This window comes from Lacerta agilis, chromosome 4 (assembly GCF_009819535.1).
Source record: "Lacerta agilis isolate rLacAgi1 chromosome 4, rLacAgi1.pri, whole genome shotgun sequence".
NCBI lineage: Eukaryota > Metazoa > Chordata > Lepidosauria > Squamata > Lacertidae > Lacerta > Lacerta agilis.
This window is the reverse complement of record NC_046315.1, coordinates 20,643,662-20,661,924: the sequence shown is the minus strand read 5'-3', so window position 1 is coordinate 20,661,924 and position 18,263 is coordinate 20,643,662. Positions and strand designations below refer to the sequence as shown.

At 44.2% G+C, this 18,263-nt stretch overlaps 1 protein-coding gene across 7 annotated transcripts in view; it reads left to right on the top strand.

Moving 5' to 3' along the window:
- EXPH5 (exophilin 5) overlaps window positions 1–13,287 on the top strand; it is a 37,080-nt gene extending 23,793 nt beyond the window's left edge. For 4 of the 7 annotated variants that reach the window (XM_033146257.1, XM_033146253.1, XM_033146250.1 and 1 more), the window contains 3 exons: window positions 3,632–3,689; window positions 5,907–6,033; window positions 8,660–13,287. In XM_033146257.1, coding sequence (XP_033002148.1) covers window positions 3,632–3,689; window positions 5,907–6,033; window positions 8,660–13,278 — 4,804 coding nt within the window. In that variant the 3' untranslated portion in view covers window positions 13,279–13,287. Of the gene's footprint in view, window positions 1–3,631; window positions 3,690–3,920; window positions 4,232–4,652; window positions 4,842–4,882; window positions 5,083–5,906; window positions 6,034–8,659 lie in introns of those variants that run through there. The other 3 variants (XM_033146252.1, XM_033146251.1, XM_033146256.1) reach the window with 3 other exon arrangements.
- Window positions 13,288–18,263: the final 4,976 nt, after the last annotated feature.

The following is an 18,263-nucleotide window of genomic DNA, read 5'->3' as shown; positions in this document are numbered from 1 at the left end:
CTTAACCTGAAGCAAAATTTGAGGCAAACCGATTTGCCTCAATATTTTGGACTTCAATAGCCTGGCACTTAAGCCAGTTAATACACTATACTTAAATTTGAACTGATTTAATCCCGTTGGGGATGGAAATGTTTTCAGCCCATGTGCTTTGCCAGGATTGGCTAGGACCAGGCTACCTAGTAAGCCTTTTGGTTTTAAATCTGTAGTTTAAGAGGTTGCAGGGGCAGGATTTATCCGCAGTTCAGAATTAGGCCATTTGACGAGAGCCTCCACGGCACCCCTATATTAGGGGAATCTAAATCATAGAATCGAAGAATTGTAGAATTGGAAGGAACACTGAAGGTTATATGGATACAGTTTTTGTTAAAAGAAAAAGAAAAGAAAAACATAGAAAAATAATAATAATCAAGAATTAGCAAGTCTGTCGAGCGAAGAAGCACCAGACATCATACTTCCTTCTTGTGGTGGGCAGGAGAGTCACCATACTCAAGTTCGTATCCTAGCTATGTATTTATAATTTTCCCGTATTGAAAGAAGGGGAAACAGAGGCAAAGAAGGGAGTTGTCTGGCATAAGGCGAGCCTTGAAGGGGCTTGTATTATTCCTTTTACTTCTGGCGATCACGCTGCGTGTGCCTTTCCTTTGTAACTGAAACGGCACTATCCATGCACAAGATGGTGGGAAGGAACCCAAATGTACAAAAGTGTAAAAGATATTTAGAGGAAAAACTCAGATCCAAATGTTACCTTTTTTGAAGGGGGGGGGAACAGGGGTGGGTGGAGAAAGGACTAGAGTGTCTCATCCTGAGCACTGCAATGGCAGGTCCCACTTGTACTGATTATATGATAAAAAAATTCATTCGTATGGTAAGTGTTGTGTATACGCATATCAATGTAATATTTTATTCCTCCTCCTCCTCCTCCCTGCTGCCTGCCTATTCTGACCTTGGCAGTGCAATCTGACGCATGCCTACGCAGAAGTAAGTGCCACTGGATGCAGCAGGACTGGCTTCCAAGGTGACATGCAGAGGCTTGTGCCGTCGGAGCTGAGTGCGCCTGGAAAAGCATTAGAAAACCAGCTAGAGAAATGAAAGGTGCAAGGAGGAATACTTAACTGGGAACGCATTCCAAAAGTGTAAGGTTTAAGCGTCGGCTCTAAGCTCAAAGCCTTACCAGGGAGTAAGGCCTACTGAGACTTCTCTGAGTAAACATGCTTAGAACTACAGTGTTAAAGAAGCAGAAGGATTTTAAAAAATATATTGTTTTGCTCTCTGTGCTGAATGTAAAAGGCTGTAATGAGCGCAGGCAGTGTAAATCTACTATACTAATTGTCTCGTGTGGCACCTGTTTGGGGAGTTTCTTTCATGAAGTCTGTATATTGAGACTTGCTCAGTGCTTGACAATCGACACCCGTATGTTGAAAGCTCATACCAAGAACAAACTTAGTTGGTCTCTAAGGTGCTACTGGAAGGAATTTTTTATTGTGTTTTGTAGGTTAGCTCAAGGCAGAAGCAGCAGTTTTACTGAATAGAAGCGGGTGACTTAACATACATGACCGATGGGCTGAGATTCAGTTACGTGCTGTGTAGGCCTGCCCTAATTCAAGATTCCTCCTCTAAGCTAGTTAATTGATCCGTTAATCTACCCATTCACAAAGCAAGTAATTAGAATTGATAGCGCAGTGGGTGTGATGTCGTGAGACTCTTGAGGAAAGGTAACTGGTTTCTCATTGCACAATTAATATAATTTTGTTTTGTCTGGGGGAGGGGGGGGTCTTACGCATTTGGCCTGATCCACAGAGCTATGGGAGCTGAAGAAGAGTGTGCACGCCTGGCTGTGTCCGTGGGAAAACAGTGACACTTGCGGATCCCTGTGGGGTATCCCGTGGCATTACATGTAGTATGGAACTGCTCAATGTTGCGTGCCCACCTGTCACGGACTGGCTGGGTGCAGAGGAGGTACCAGCCGAGGAGCCCCCAAGGAAACCCCCAGGGGAAGGAGGCTCAGAGCCAGGGTGTTGGTGGTGGGACAACGATGAGTGGTCAAAGGGAGAAGAGGGAGCAGACTGGGAGGAGGAAGTGTCGGAAGCTGAAGAGGCAACAGGGTTTAGTGAGCAGGAAGAAGCTGAGGCAGAGAGCAGCCCTCATTCAGAAGCTGGAGAGGAGGGGGACCAGCTCCCCTCCCCGTTGGTCTCCCAGGACAGGCAGAGAAATGAAAAGAGCAGAGCAGAGATTGGTTGCACGCAGACACAATCTATGATTGCTTGGGGGGGGCGAACCTGGAGAGGAGGGAACTTGGGCAACTGTGAAAGGTGGGGACCTTCATTCCTCACAACAGCCTCATTGGGGCAAGACCCACTGGGAAGAGTTGCTGGGATCACTAGCAACTGTTTTGCTTTCTTTGTTTTTTTTTTATAAAGTTTTTTATTTTTTTCCAATAAGACAAAGAAAAAACACTACATAAACACAATAAAAACACAATACAAAATAAACAGTAAACAAAATCAACAATAATAACAATAACAATAAACATAAGAAAAACATATACATACCTTAACATACACTTATCTTTGTACCTTTCTTGTTTCTATCTTCTCTATTTGGGGACTTCCCCCGTTCCCTCCACTGCATTCAAAATCATGTATATTTTGGGTAACTTTATATCTTTTTCCATTAACATTTACCATATCTCTTATAACTCTTTAGATTTACTTAATCAAGTATAAATCATCACTTAAACTCAATATCTTAAGATACTCTTAAACAGTTAAATTATTCACAACAAAGCTTCTTCCTGTTTTGGTTTCTTTGAATAAAGAGTTAACTTGACAGACATCGGTGTTTTTATATTGCTGAGCTTCACCTGATTCCAGCTCCTGACACCACCCTGCATCAAGCAGTGATGTGCTTGGGGCAGAACATTGGGGGCAGAAGTCGGGCCTCATTCTGCAGAATGAGCAGGAGATCCCCCCCCCAACACATCAGGGCTTGCTTACTGCGTTTTTTTTATTATTGTCATTCCATTCATGAACTGCTTCCTAGGAAACCTCTTGAAGCCATTTAACCATTAAAGCATGCATGTGCTGTGCGTAGATTCATTTTAATCGTTTATGCTAAGGGTAGTCAGTGTGCAGAACCAGGGAGCTGGACTGAGATACGGAAAGGACCACAAGGATAGTCTAGTCTAACCCTTTGCAATGCAGGTATCTCTCCTCCCCCCCCCCCAACATGGAGCTCGAACCCATCACCCTGAGATTAAGAATCCCATGCTCTACCGGCTGAGCTAGCTGCCTAAATATTTTAATGGTGCTGCCTTCCCTAAAAATACCAATTCTGAGCAGAGCATTGGTGTGGGGTACTTAGTAATCACAGCCCAAGATTTATAGGAAGAAAAAGAAGGAATAAGCTTTTAAAACAAAAGCAGCCCAATCCTGTGCATGTTTACTCCAAAGTAAATTCCACTACGTGTGGTCGGTCTGACTCCGGATAAATGTGCCCAGGATTGCAGCTAAATTCTTCCTTTTCCCCCATCAACGTACCTTCTTAGGAAGCTTTTCACGGGATATTAAGGCAAAATAATCAAGTGCTGATTCCTGCTTATCTTCAAAACAACCATTTAAATTCTTCTTTGCAGATATGACCCCTTTGCTGCGGGCTCCCACATGTCTTCCAAGGTGGAGGAAATGGCAACGGTGAGTCACTTAACTATTTTATTAACCTATAAATGTCCATTTAATTAACACTTGCTTGTGCTGTGAGTTTTCTTGCTCTCCACACCACCTTCCCAGCTGTCACTGGTGGGGAGTTGCACATTTTAATGGCATTGGGCATTATGCTTTGACTCGAGCTTTGGAGATGATGTCCTGGGCTCCTCCTTGTACTCATGGCTCTGTGTTTATTTTTGTCTAGTGATTATGCCACAGGTGTGACTCTGCCAGTGACTGTTGCCATTGCATCACACATCACTGTGTGTGATTCTGTTGTTATTGGCTGTTGCCACTTTGCCAAAATAATAATTATTTTCACAAAGGTAGCCATGTTAGTCCGCTGCAGCAAAACAGAGCAAAAATCTTTTTTTAGGCGCATTTAAAGGTGACCAAATGCAGGTGTAAATACACACATGGTTATATCAGTGGGAGGCGAAATGCAGAAAGAGCAGATAGGGGCAATCATGTTGCCAATAACGACTGTTCATGATGACCGTGCAGGTGATAACGCAAACATCCTGGCATCGGTAAGCTAATTAACACACGTAGTGTAATAAAAACCCGCTATCCCAATTAAAGCCACAGTTGATAGACTGGAACCTCTTGATAAATTGTAATTCATCAGGTTCCCATTGCATCCTGCCTTTTTGAAGTTCCTCTGCTTGAGAACACCCACCTTAAAAGTCAGCCACAGAGAGGCTGAAATGTTCCCACGCTAGTTTTTTTTAATATTGCCATTTCAAATGTCAGATTTGTGACTGCTTGTTCATTTGCATAGAGACTGCCCTGCGTATATTGTCTGCCTCTCTGCTTCAGAAGGGCAACTACTGGCAGGTGATATAGCATATACATTAGTGGAATATGGGCGGATGAATGAACCCTATACGTTGTGGCTGACTCCATTAGGGTTTGTTGCCTGAGTAGATATGGGTCATAACAGAGTCATAATAGTTGCCGATTCTGTCATTGACTACATTGCCTATGTCACAAGTGGAAGGCATGCAAGCCCAATGGCCATGGTTTTTATTATTAATTCTTTTGACCTGGGCTGCTCAGCCAACTATTTTGTACCTTGCTTTATGCCAGCTTGTTATGACCTCCTTCACCCCCTCGGGAAATGCAGAAATCATCGACAAAGTTGGTTCAGTGTCCTGCCGTTAATCTTAACGCAGTGATTCCTGCCAGAGACGGGAGTATTGGGATTTTTGTTTTTGGAAAAAATTAGGCTGCGGTGTTAGATGCATCCATCACTTCATGCCTGTTGGAGCAGGAACTCCCCAGTCAGCAATGACTCTTCGCGGAGGGTCTCTGCCAGTGTGTGGGTGGTGACATCATCTTCAGAACACCCCAGGAATTCCCATTTCATGCTGCAGCCCAGGTCTGAGAGGCATCACTATTGCCTAGTAAAGATAGTGTCCTCCCAGAGCTCTGGCTGGTTAAACAGGGAAAAGGGAAGGGCACCAAAAGGCAAAAAATAATGAGCTGGGTTGTCCTGCAGTTGCAAGGAATATGCCCACCCATTGTGCTGGGAGCAGATCAACAAGATGTGTGTGTATGTGTATCTTCGGGTATCCTCTTTGTGTGTCCATGTTTGTCCTCCAGCTTTAATCCAGAGAAACACTGTTCCCAAGGCATCAGAAGTTTAGTACACTTTCATTTGATCCAGCAATGAGCGGAGGAACTCAGGACCTTTGGCTCCTGTGACTTATTAAGCCTTCAAGGCCTTCCCATTTGTATACAGCCAGGGTAGCCAGCGTAGTGACCACCAGGTGATGTTGGACTCTAATTCCCAACAGCCTCAGCCAGCATGATGAATGGTCAGGCATGATGGGAGTTGTAGTGCAGCAACATTGGCTGTCCTTGGCATATGGTATATGCAAATAGTGAACTCCTTCTCTGAGTGTGGATCCTTATGTGCACCAAAAGGAGATAACTGCAGGTGCTGGGGAAATTCCCAGGTTAGCAGGGGTGCCAAAAAAGAAAGAAAGAAAGAGAAATAAGCAAACAGTTGGGTTTTGAAGGAATGCAAAGCAATGTTGCTTTTATAAAATTATCAGTACAATATGGTTCCTTCAGATAAGCAGGCGTTTTTTCATTTTCTTTTTTCAACTTGGCCAGTAATAAGCTGGCCTTGATCTGTTGCAGAGGTGAGAGAGGAGAACACAACTATTCATTTCCTTGATTTTGTCTTCACCACCACAGATTGAAACATGTGACAGCCCTTTGCCCTCTGAACTGGCAAATCAGGGTCTGGATGCAAACCAAGCCGAGATGACAGATGACAGCACATGTACATGGAACGAGCAGCTGGAAAATGAGCTCTTACGAGGTAAGCTCATGTTTTCGCTTGCCATTTTTCTTGAGACCCGGGGTCCACAAATTCAGAAGGAGGGTTCTGGCACTAGGTTAATATGCCGACTGAAGTGTCTTACCTTTGTCTTCTGGCTTGATAATAACAATTTGAATTTTCTTCGTGTTATTATTGTTACCATTATTAATTACCCACCCTTCACCCTAAGCTTCCAGGGCAAGTTACAACATGAAAACGAGTTTAAAACAAATAGCAATCGCAAAAATAAGGCGGGAACTAAAAACATAGAAGGTCAGTGTCCTTGATTTCCCCTTTCTCCAGGTGGATTGTGCCAGCTGTTATGGTGTTTTCCTGCAGGATCTGGCACCATCTGTCTGGACAAGAACAGAATATATTGATTCAGGTTCAGACAATCTTCTAAAGCAGGCATGGGAAATCTCAGGACCGGGGTGCAAATGCAGTCCTCCAAGCCTTTCTTATCAGCCTATGGGTATCTCTTGAGGCCACTGCTTTGCAGCTTCCTTGAGTGATGATGCCCAGCTGGAATGAGCCCTTGAACTCTGACGATGCTTCTGGCTTGTGTGGGTGGAAGATAAGCCCCTCAGGACTGCAGTATCTCAAGGACTGCCTCTCTCCATCTAAGCCATCCCGGACCCTGAGATCATCCCCTGAGGCCCTTCTTTGTGTGCTGCTTCCATGAGAGGCAACACAAGAACGGGCCTTTTCTGCAGCGGCTCCCCATTTGTAGAATGCTCTCCCCAGGGAGGCTTGCCTGGCACCTTCATTATCCACCTTTAGGCTCCAGGCAAAAACATTTATTCAACCAGGCCTTTGGCTGTTGTAACATCCTATACCCTTTTACATGTGTTGTGGGAAGGAGGATTATTGGTTTGATTTTGTTCCTATTTTTAATATGCATTTTGTCTTTTTATGCTGTGAACTGCTCTGACATCTATGGATGAAGGGCAGTGTACAAATTTAATGAAAATACAATACAATACAATACAATACAATACAATACAATACAATACAAGAAGGGCATGTAAGTGTGTGTGGAAACTAGCCTATTGTACACAGTAGTAACGCTAACATTAGTTGCTCCGCCCACTTTTGCCTTTGGCGCCTCCTACCACTGCCATGTGCCCCCTGAGAAGGTGTCCGGAAGGGAACACAGCCCCCAGGCTTCAAAAGGTTCCTACCCCTGTTTTAAAGAGTGTTGAGGCTGAGCCCTCCTCCACCCCTCCTCCTGCCACATGCTGTCACATCACAACTCCCAGGCTCTCTGCCTAGTGAAATCAGAGATGTAGAGAGCTTCTTCCAGTTCTTTTATTTGGTCTTCTGCTCTAAGATGCGAAGGGATCACCTGGTCCTTGGAGAAGGAGGAGGTTCTACCAGGCTTTGAAGTGCCGTAGTGTCCGCTGTCTGCTGTACTGTTTCTCCCACTTCTGAGTCCTGTCTCTGTTCCCAGGACTAGAGCATCTGCTAGCTTGCTCCTGTTTCTCATCCTCCATTATTTCCCAGCTTCTTTGCTTCTTCTTCTGGGGTGTGTCCTGTCTGCCACCACCACAAACTTGCATTTATACTTGCGTTCATCTTCCTCCTGCCTGGAAGCCTCTTGGGATGGAGGTCTCTACCAGTCCTCCTCCTCTGCCCAGTCCCTGACACATGCCTGCTTTGGTGCAAAGATCCTGGCTAGTATTAACCTAGAGTTATGTCCGAACCAGAGACTTTTAATGTCTGTTCAGAAGGCAGGAAAATAAACCTGTGTAGTGTGTAGCTCTCTAGACTTGGGCTGTGCAGGTGGGTACAAGTAGCTCATTATCCTTGGCATCCCTGAGGGTGAAAGTATCCTCTGTAAATTGCTCTTGCTGCATTCTTGGCAGGTAGAATGCCTCGGTGACCTGGAATCAAATTTAATGTTTAACTCCAGTTAAAGGAGGCTAATGTACAACTGCTTGTTGATGGGGCAACTGAGCTCTCAAGTTCTTAAGAGATTTACAGCACTATTGCTATAGTTCATTAGCCCAGAATTAGGGATCCAGATCAGCCACCTTGCGTAGGCCAGTTTCGACAGACGGGTAGGGCTGCACACCCATACATACACCCTCTCACACACAAGCAGCAATCCAGACACACAGAGCATTTCTAGCTCTCCCACTCCAGTGCTGGGCAGGGATAGCTGGAAACATGGATCAGATTGGGAGATAAATCTGGTGGGTCACTTTCTGTGGTTTGGTGGGCCAGTTTCAGCCTGTGAGTTGGCCAATCCCCTTCTAAGGAGCATAAAAGTAAAAGGAGCTCAACTTTACCCCAAACTCTTGTGATTGGATAAAGAGTAAGTTTGAAAGCACACTTTAAATGAGTGAAGATTTTTGAACAAAGAATTAAATGTATTTTATATGCTGTAACCCTTCATAAAAGAGACATGTTATTGAGAGAGTCCTCATTCCAAAATTCCCAGATTTGTCCAGAATGACACGTGTTCAGTGTGATTTAACTTTGCCTGTTTTTCTTTGAATATCTAGACTAATCTGATAATCTGGGATGTGTTAGACAAGGATGTTATGGTACAAGTAACGAGCTGACTTTGTTGGTATATATTAATCAATCTTCTTTCTTTCTTTCTCCCCCCCCCTCTCTCTAGTCCTGGGGAGTCTGGATGACCAGCTGGCACAGGAACAATCCCGAGGAGAAGCAGGGAACAGGAGGACCCCAGCCAACTCTGGTTCCAGAGCGCCAGACACTGATCCCTATTCAGCTTTTACTCGACCGGGTTTCCTTGGAGGGGTGCAGAGAAATGAACGGAGCATGTTTTTGTCAGATGGGACAAGGACGCTGCGAGCCACTGATGAACAGAAAGCTTTATTCAGGCCAAGGGTGCCGTGTGATACATATACGAAAAGGCAGCATGCGAAGGACGGCACATACGGGGATGTTTATGGCAGAAGCTCCCCTGTCTTGAAGAGAGTGAATTCTACTCGCTCCCTGGGACATTCCTCAGAAGGCAGCTTGCATCTCCCTCCGGGACAACGCAACAGTGGATTTTGGCACAAGGACTTCACGCCCAGAAATTCGGTTGGCAGGAGTTACTCGCTGTCTTGCCTTGCAAGGCGCCCGTCTTTCACGTCTGTGGACCAGCTTTCCGCAGCGAGCCCGCAACACCCTCTGGAAGGCAACAGAGTCTTTGCACCAAGGAACTATCGCCAGCATCCCAGGCGGACTCCCCTGTCGTCTATTGTATGGAATACACCGCCACCTTCAGAGCATCCTGTATACCCAGACGGGCTTCTTAGGACGCAGTCGTTAATGGAGTTTGGCCCAGTGTTTGAGGACACGTACCCTTGTTCTCTGCAGAAGGACACAAGATACGGATTTTACAGAACAAAAGTAAATTACAGAAGAGCAGTGCCAGTTATGAGCAATCCCGTTTTTGCGGACAAACATACAGACCTGCTGGGGTTTGACAACCGGGAGAATTTTTTGTTGCATCAGCTGGGAATGAGCGCTTCAAAGCCCCGCTATAGATACCCATCCTTTCATGGCAGGATGGGCCTCCCCCGCAAGAGTTTTCCTTCTGGAAGAATAGAGGAGAGGCTTCTTATGCCCACTGACCACCATTATTACAACAACGAAGTCTTTGTCGGCCCTGATGCTGACGTGGAAAGGATTCCGCCGAATCCCAGAAATTGGCATGGTGCCTATGCGAAAAAAATGGGCTTGCCGCCGCGGGGTGAGAGGGATGCTCAGAGCCGTGTATCGGATTACGTCAGGAGGCACATGGATCGTTCAGAAGGTGTACGAAACAAACCGTTTGCACAGCATGCAGAGGGTGTGCAGAGCTGTCCAGCACTTGATTTATCCGTCCGAAATGGCCAAACGGAATATGCAGCACAAAGACAAAATCCTTTCATTAGAGCTGGACAAGCTTCCTCAAAGGCTTTGGCTAAGCACTTTGAAACCAAGAGAAACTTTAAAGCAGAAGTGCAGAGTGGTGCTGACCGGATGGACAAAATGGACAGCGGAGGCGACAGTGAAGCAACATTAAGAGTAATTTCTGATCCGGTAGACACACATAGTCCCGCTGATTCTTTGATGCCTCTTTGTAAGAACTCTTCTGCAGTTGACCCACAAAGCTGCACATCTCTTAAACCACCTTACTTACTGTGTTCAAAGTCAGATTCCATAACAGATACCGGAAACAGTTATTTATCAAACATTCACAACAGAACTGGACGAAGAAATGAAGGCAATTGTGCCATAAATAGTGATCTCGATCAAACGACTCCCCCTCAGTTAACTGCCAGCAACCCAAGGACATCAATTCTTCATCTCTTGGAACGAGAGGGGCATGGTGTGGAAAGCTTAGGAGCTCTCACACCCAACAAAACGCCTGGGAATATTTGTTTGTCTGCTTTGAGCAGAGGCCCAAAAGTGCTTGTTGAAGATGAATTGCCATATTCTCGCACTGAAGATTTCAACAAGTGCAATAGGTTTGTTAAACACACAACTAGCAATAGCGTCACTGGCTCTCCCAGTAACAGCCCTCCCAAATCTCCTGTAACATATTGCACCTTACCTAGAAAATCTGCCAGTATTGATGGTAGTATTGTATCGGAGAAACCTATCTCTTCTCCTGCAAGGCAAATCTTATTTAAAAACAACAGAGCTTTGGGAGATAATTTAGAATCCATTGCATCGAATAGAATGGGGGGGAAATTTCCAAATCAGAGAGCTAAAAGCTTCTTGCTAAATTCAGCCCGTTCTCCCTTAAGTCCATCACCAAAGGATGTCTCCTGTAATCTTTCACCAGCTAAAGGCAATCCTTCACTGATAACCCAAGAGCCTAGCAAATCTGTCGGTTCTAATAACGCCAAGGGGAGAAGCACCATCGTACAGAGTCCAGACAAAACTGAAATTTCTGTGCTTTCTGAATGTGAGGGAACTGATGCAGGAAATCCCTTAAAGCAGTACAAAACTACCAGCACACTTACAGTTAGCATTGAGGAAGATAATGTAAAATATCACGAGTTGATTTCGGTTTACTACACCTTACCACGGAAACAGTCGAGAACGCTGAGCAACCTCTTTCTAGATGATAACCAGAGCACAGACTCTTCCCCGCCCAAAGGCAAATTTGAGCTTCCGCAGAAGAAATATGAAGTCCGTATTGGTTTAGGGACAGTGGCTTTTCCTTCCAGCTTAGAAAAAGAAGGAAAAGCAGATTCTCCTGGCAAAATGGCTGCCACACCTGATTTGTCGCAGAACGCAAAAACTTCTGATGATGCTAATAAAGAAGATTGCTATCGTGTCACGGAAAGAGCAGGTGCTTCTCTAAGTATGCTGCATAATAGGGAAGGAGTGTTAGGCCCTCCAGCAGAAACGCCAGACCTTGCATTTTCCAACAGGGTAGTCTCACATGGATCTTCAGGTGACCTGAAACCTGGTGAAACCACGAATGAATCTGTTAGTGCTACTACCAGCAGACAGTGCAAGGTGCATATTTTCAAGTTTCCCTCTCAACTGCAGAAAGAGTCAAAAGTTGACTCATCATTAAGCCACAGCTCATCAAATACCACAGACATTAGACAAGATGTAGAGGTCAAAGGAAGGTCTTGTTATAGAGGCCCTAGTATTTCCAAAAAGGGCAATGAATTGCAGTCGAGAGGTGAAAACATTGGGAGCAGCACAGATGAAGCATTCATTTCAGAGGCCAAGGTGCATTCTAAGTTCCAGAACCAAACATTACAACTTGACGCAACTTCCACAGTTGATCCAGCACTCCAACCAAACCAGAATTCTTTAGAGTATGCAAAGAAACAAAAGGAGATGCTTCGGAATTCTCTGCTACGCAAAGATTACACAAATGCACAGAGAACGGTGAGAAACTCTGCAGATAACTCTAAAGATCAGGCTGCAGGTACTGCACAGGATCTGCCTGACTCTTCAGAGACTGAAAATAAGCTTATCTTGGATTCCACTAAAGATAAAGCTAGCGACATAGAAAAAAGGAAAAACAGGCCCTCCATTAAAAACAAGCTGGCAGCCATGTACAAAACAAGTCGAAAGTTTTCCAGCAAGAAAAGCTCAAGTCCCAAGCCACACATAAGTAACATCTTTTCACAGAACAACGCTCCGTTGGAGATCAGCCACCCTCATAGTATGTTGATTTCACCTGATGTTCCTCCATCACTTCTCCAAGCAGGAAATGAGAACCAGAATAGGAACCCTCTGGCTGATGAATTTGACAACATGGTGCTGGACAAGTCCGACAGTAAGAAACCTCAAACTAACGAGGGTCCCCCATTGCTTACCAATGAGGTTAGAAGACCTTTTACAAACTTGTGCAACCAAAAAAGAGAGAACCCCAGAATTGCGACCCCACAGAATTCTACAGCCTTGTTTCCAAAAGGAAGTATGTCCACAACAAGTAGTAATTTCCAAACAGATGATAGACTGGAAAATATTAGTTGTTCCGTCCCCTCCAAAATTATATTTGCAGATTCAAAGCAAATGGAAAAGGATGTTGTTAATGTTGGCGAGCATTTGTTTTTCCCACTTTCATCTGATAATACCTCAAACATTCTTAACAAAAGTTATTCAAAGATCTGTCCGTCGCAAAAGATGACCTCCCCTACAGAATATGACCACCATCCAAACATCAAGGAGCCAAACAGGTTGAGAAAGCTAAGCCGACCCTACATTGAACCAGTCCTATATCCCAGCAAAGCTCAACGCGAACGGCATTTTTCTGAAAGTTCCTATACTCGGGCGCCCTGTGATCGCCTGGCCTCCAGGAGCAACTTGATAAGCCATGGCAGTAGGTACAATCGGAAGTTCAAATCCCACTCTGAACTGTTGTCTTGTGATGAAAATGAGAACTGGGAGACAGAAAACGAAAGCTACAAGACCTTTGGTTCCAGGCGTGTGTTGTACCCATCAATTGAGTTTGGCATTTTTGGGAAAGAGCAGCAGCAGGCTTTCTTGGATAACATAAAGAGGTCACTCACAGAGGGACGGTTGTGGAGTCCGTGTCTTCTGAAGAACTCTAGTTCTCCGAGGAAGGAAGAGGATTGTTCCTTGAACAGATCACATCTGCTGAGCGCCAGTTCTGCTGATAAAAACACATCAGCAGGAGACTCGCGCCCAAATAAGCCGGTTGATGTCCACGGAGAAGACCCTACAGATTATTCAGATTCAGACTCCAGCACCACTACAGATGATGAATACTACCTGGATGAGAACGATAAGGAGTCAGAACTCTGAGGCACAATGAAAGGGGGTGGGGAAACTTCACCAAAAGGCTGGCTTGTCTGTTCCTTGGGTAGTTTATAAAATATTTGGGTGTGAACGCCCGAGTCGGATCCTGTAGATGTGCTGATTTGATCTCCAGCCCTAAATGCACACATTACCTTGACCACCTCACAAATCACAGAGCTTATTCTGCAATGCCCAAGCTTTAATCCCTCATGACAGTGTAAAGTAGTAGTAGTAGTAGTAGTAGTAGTAATGAAAATGTTGCTAATGGGTCTGAAATAGGGTTACTAGCTCTCTCTCTCCCCCCAACTCCAAATTAGGTCTTCTGTGCCATTAATAATTGCATATGGAGCAGTTGTGAAACTTTTCCAGGTATGAAGATTCAGCAGCGGGGAATTGGTATGCTGAATTTAATGGCAAGAAAACAGCTGCATACCGGTATCTTACCCAGAATATAGAGGGTGGATGTATTAGTGGTCTGTGAATCAAGGATGCACTCGGCACAGTTTCTGTGGCCTATGTACATTCCTTCTCCATCCACCCCACCTCTTTTTCCCCAGTAAGGAGTTGGGTAACTTATATGTGTGTATTTAATATCTGATGTGAATATATTTTCTTTAGATTGTGCGAGCAAATTAATGTTTAATATATTTAAACATTGGAGCACTGCTTGGTGGATTGTTACCCAAGAGCTCATTGACCCAGCCAAAGTTAAAAGAATGTCAAATCCCACTCATCCTGGTACAAGAAACTCTCCCATGGAAAGAAAGTGTGACTTAAAAGTACGCTTGGCCGATTTTTGCCTTATGTGTTGTTGTTGTTGTTGTTTTAAACAGCAAGTATGAACACTTCAGAAATGGTGCCCAAAGTGGTTATTTTTATATCGCGGAATATACTTGGTTAAAAAAAGTATATAGACAAGTTGAGTGTGTGCCTTTAAAATATTATTTTCTCGTGTGGTATTGCTGTTGAAATTACGGTATGACTTGAAATAATGAATGAACTACATATTTATCGTCAGTGTTTTGTACACTGTTCTGGTAGAATTTTAAAGCAAAAGGTACATTTGTGTACAAAGATGTGTATCTGTATTGTTTAAATATTAATTATTTTGACAAGAAATATTCTGTGTGCATTGGGCACGTGACTCTAATTTAATATGTATATAGCATTTTGTACCCTAAAGTGACAAGAGGTTCAGCATAAGTGGTGCACAAGTGTTTACATTGAGCGGTTCTAGAATAGTGTGTGCTCCTTTTTGTGCTTTGTACAATATTTGTAAGTATTGTAAATGTTTTGAGATTAATTTGGAAGCAAATCCTGCCCCCTTTTAATATTCTCACTCGTCTTTCTGAAGTATGCTACATATGCAAAGAAAATGATAACTTTTATTTAGATATATTTTGTTCTTTATTTATTTAATGTTGCCTTCAGTTTGCACTGTTGCTGATGCAAGCAGATGCATCTTCATATACAGTGCAATCCTATGCATGTCTACTTAAGAAGTAAGGCCCGCTGAATTCAGGGGACTTATTCCCAGGAAAATTATAGGATTGCACCCTTAAGTCTGTCATAAATGTCAGTCCATATGCTTACTTCTCTGGCTCTCTTTCACACCATGGTTTACTCAAGTGAGCAATGTAACACCGGAGAAGATTTGTGAAACACCACGGACCAGCTCCTATATAAGCAGAAAAAGCTCCAAAAGTAGTAATAAAACAATAAGAAAACACTCCAAAAGTGATGATTTTACGTATTTATTTTGCAAGGTTCTTCTATACCACTTGATTGTAACGAAACATCAAAAGTGGTTTGCAAAAATAATAAAACGAGGGTATTGTCAGTCAAAAAACAGTTAAAAGCAACTATTTAAAACATTCAAAAAATATTCAAAATCTAACATAAACTAAGAACCATATTTAAATATATGTCAACATTCTACATGTCTGGATAGGCTAACAGTTCGGATCTTTGAGCAGAGATGTTATATGCTGACAGGTTCTCTCGTCAGCAGTTGTGCTGCAGTATTCTGCACTAAAAGCAGCTTCTGGGTCAAGCACAAGGGTCAAGCCCCACATAGAGCGCATTGCGGTAATTCAGCCCAGAAGTAAACAATGCACGGACTACTGTGGCCAAGCTTTCTTGGTCTAGGGATGGTTATAGCTGTTGTACCAGTCAGAGATGGTAAAAGGTGCTTCTAGCCACTAAGGTTATTTGGGCCTCCAGTGACAAGGTTGGATCCAGGTGCATTCTCCAGAAGCAAAGCTGCTCTTTCAGGAGTGCAACCCCATCCAGGGTAGCCAACGGACCAGTTTCTCAGAATTCCCTGACGGAAGCTGACCTACCAAATTCTGAGAGTCCCCCTGCTCTGCTGTGTTACATTGCTCATGCAAACAGACTATCGAGTGCCAGCAAAGCTAAAGTGTTCTAGACTTGATCCATACGCTTCTGTAATTCAAGCTCCAAAGCACACACAGAATATGCCTTTCCTGAAAGGCTTGCTCTGCTCATTTAACCAAGGTAGGTCATCGTTGTATCCAGGGCCGGCACATCCATGAAGCAAGGTGAGGCAGCTGCCTCAGGTGGCAGCATCCACAGGGGCAGCAGATCCGGCCTTCAAGAAATGCATCACCCATTGCTGCTTTGTAAGGTAGCCGCAACCTCTACAGCAGCCTCTTGGTGAATGGGAGGCACTGGTGGTCTCCTCCTACCCTTGTTTCCAATGTAGATAATATTCCCCCCTCCATTCCTGATGTAGATCTTCCCTCGTCTCTTCTTCCTTAGCAAGGGGTGGGGCGCCATTTTGTGGCTCGCTTCAGGTGGCATACCGTCTTGGGCCAGCCCTGGCTGTATGTATATTGCCTTGGCCTCTCACATCTGCTGCCTCCACTGAAATGAGCAGCGCAACACACAATATATTTTATGTGTGTTTTGGAGCACAAGAGAGAGAGCTGCAACCCTTTAATAGACGTTGTCTATCAGAGAGGGCTATTTTCTCGTGTTTTCAGGCCTCCCGACATCCTGTCTTGCTTGAATATAACTCAGGTGGCCAGTCATTTTGGCAGCCCAGCCTGAAGTTAAGTCCAGAGTATGAAGAGTATAAGCAGCTTCCTGTGCACCTTGATGTGGTTTTGCCTCTGGCATACATACGTAGGAGCAGTGCAATACTGAAGAGGCAGACAGGAGTGTGACTCTGGCAGTGGGGAACCTCCAGGTGGCATGTTTAATTACACCCAGCAGACACCTCCATTTTGCTTCTGAGGCTGTTTCAACCAAGCCACGTCCACCTGCTCTTCATCTGGCATCATATTGTGACTAAAGGCTTGGAGCAGGTGAAGATGCAGCTCCCGGCCGAAAACAGGGTTTGCAGGCCCTGCTGGGCTGGCAGCACCTGCCAAAGAGCCCAGTTTGAGAAACTGTTCACCTGATAGACAGGTGGGCTGCCCAGTTTAGCTGTCAAAATGGCCCCATCCCATGATGGTTGGGGAAACCAAGGATCTGTCCCACAATCTAGAAATGGCTCCGATCGAGATCATTTCAGGGATGGGGAACCTGTGGCGCTCCCAGATGCTGTTGGAGTCCCCACTCTCATCAGCATCAACGAGCACCGCCATTTGGTCAGGGATAAAGGGAGTTGTAGTCCCAGCAACAGCTGGAGGGCCACAGGTTCCCTGCTCCTGATTTAGTCCTGTACACCCTTCTCTCTCTTTCTCTCTGCCACAATCTTAACGGCTTGTGGCTCCTGTAATGCAGGTTGGCCATTTGCATTTTAGGCAGAAAAAGCTTTGATTAAAAAATAAGCCATTAGTATTGACTACTACTATTTTTAAATAAAGGGAATGTATTTCTTCTGAAATCACAGTTCATTTTGTCTTATTCGTATGTCTTCTGTATTCATTCTGAATGCCCTACAAATGTGTTTTATTTTTATTTTCAAAGTCGCACAAATCTTGATGCTGTTTTCACAACAGTGGTGGCAAATACGCATACAGAAATTCCTATGCGAATGGTTTCTTGCTCTTTAATCATAGTGGGATATGTTTCAAGTAACTCTAGGAAGTGGAGTAGGCCTAGCGCCTGAAGGAAACAGGAACCACATAGCTAAGCAAGGACTGGCCAGAGCTTGGGTGGGGGGATTGCCCTGAATTTTATTAGAGAAAGGTAGGGTATTACTGTAAAATAATATTAAGGAGTAACAAAAAGCAAAGCATAAAACAACTGAAAGCAAACAGGCTGAGAAATGAATCCAGTCACTCACACAAGAAGTCATTTTACACATTTTATCAAGTTAACATACCAGTAGCAAAAGGAGAGTACAGTACTGTGGTTCCAAGGCTTTATGTATAAGATATCTAAAATTTGATTTAAAAAAAAATATCAAGGTGAAAGTAGCCAGAGGGAATACCTCAGGCAGTTAGGGTATGAAGGGTCTGAGACTGACGCTAAAGCAGTTTGGCAGAGTCTGGAGGATTAAGAAAACAAATCTAAAGTTGACTGGCTTTACTGATCACCTGTTTGCAGGGATGTACTGGTAACTAGACATTTCCTGAGCCTCAAACAAATGTCCAAAATCTACACCACCACCCCGTGTAAAAGTGACTTACGGTTCTAGAACACTGCTTTTTAGTTCTGTCCCACAAACTTTTAAATACATCTCAAAAATCCTGTTTCAAGCCATACATAAATATTCCCCTGCTGTATAAATATTGAAAACTGCAGAGTAAGGCAAACTCCTCTCAACAGCCTGAACACAAATAACTTGCTTTTTCACCACTACCCTGATGAGACTCAACAAAGAGCTGCATCCTAGCTAACTCCGCATGCATTAATGGCATCTTCTGCAAAGGATTATCGGCAGCGCAGCACTGCCTATATTTGCCGGGTGGACAAATATTCTTGCCTGCTGCAAAACAGCTTGTTAAGTAAAAGGCTAGTTGGTTGGACACTCATGCATGTATGGAGCTCCTGAATAAAGTGACCTGCATTGACTCTCA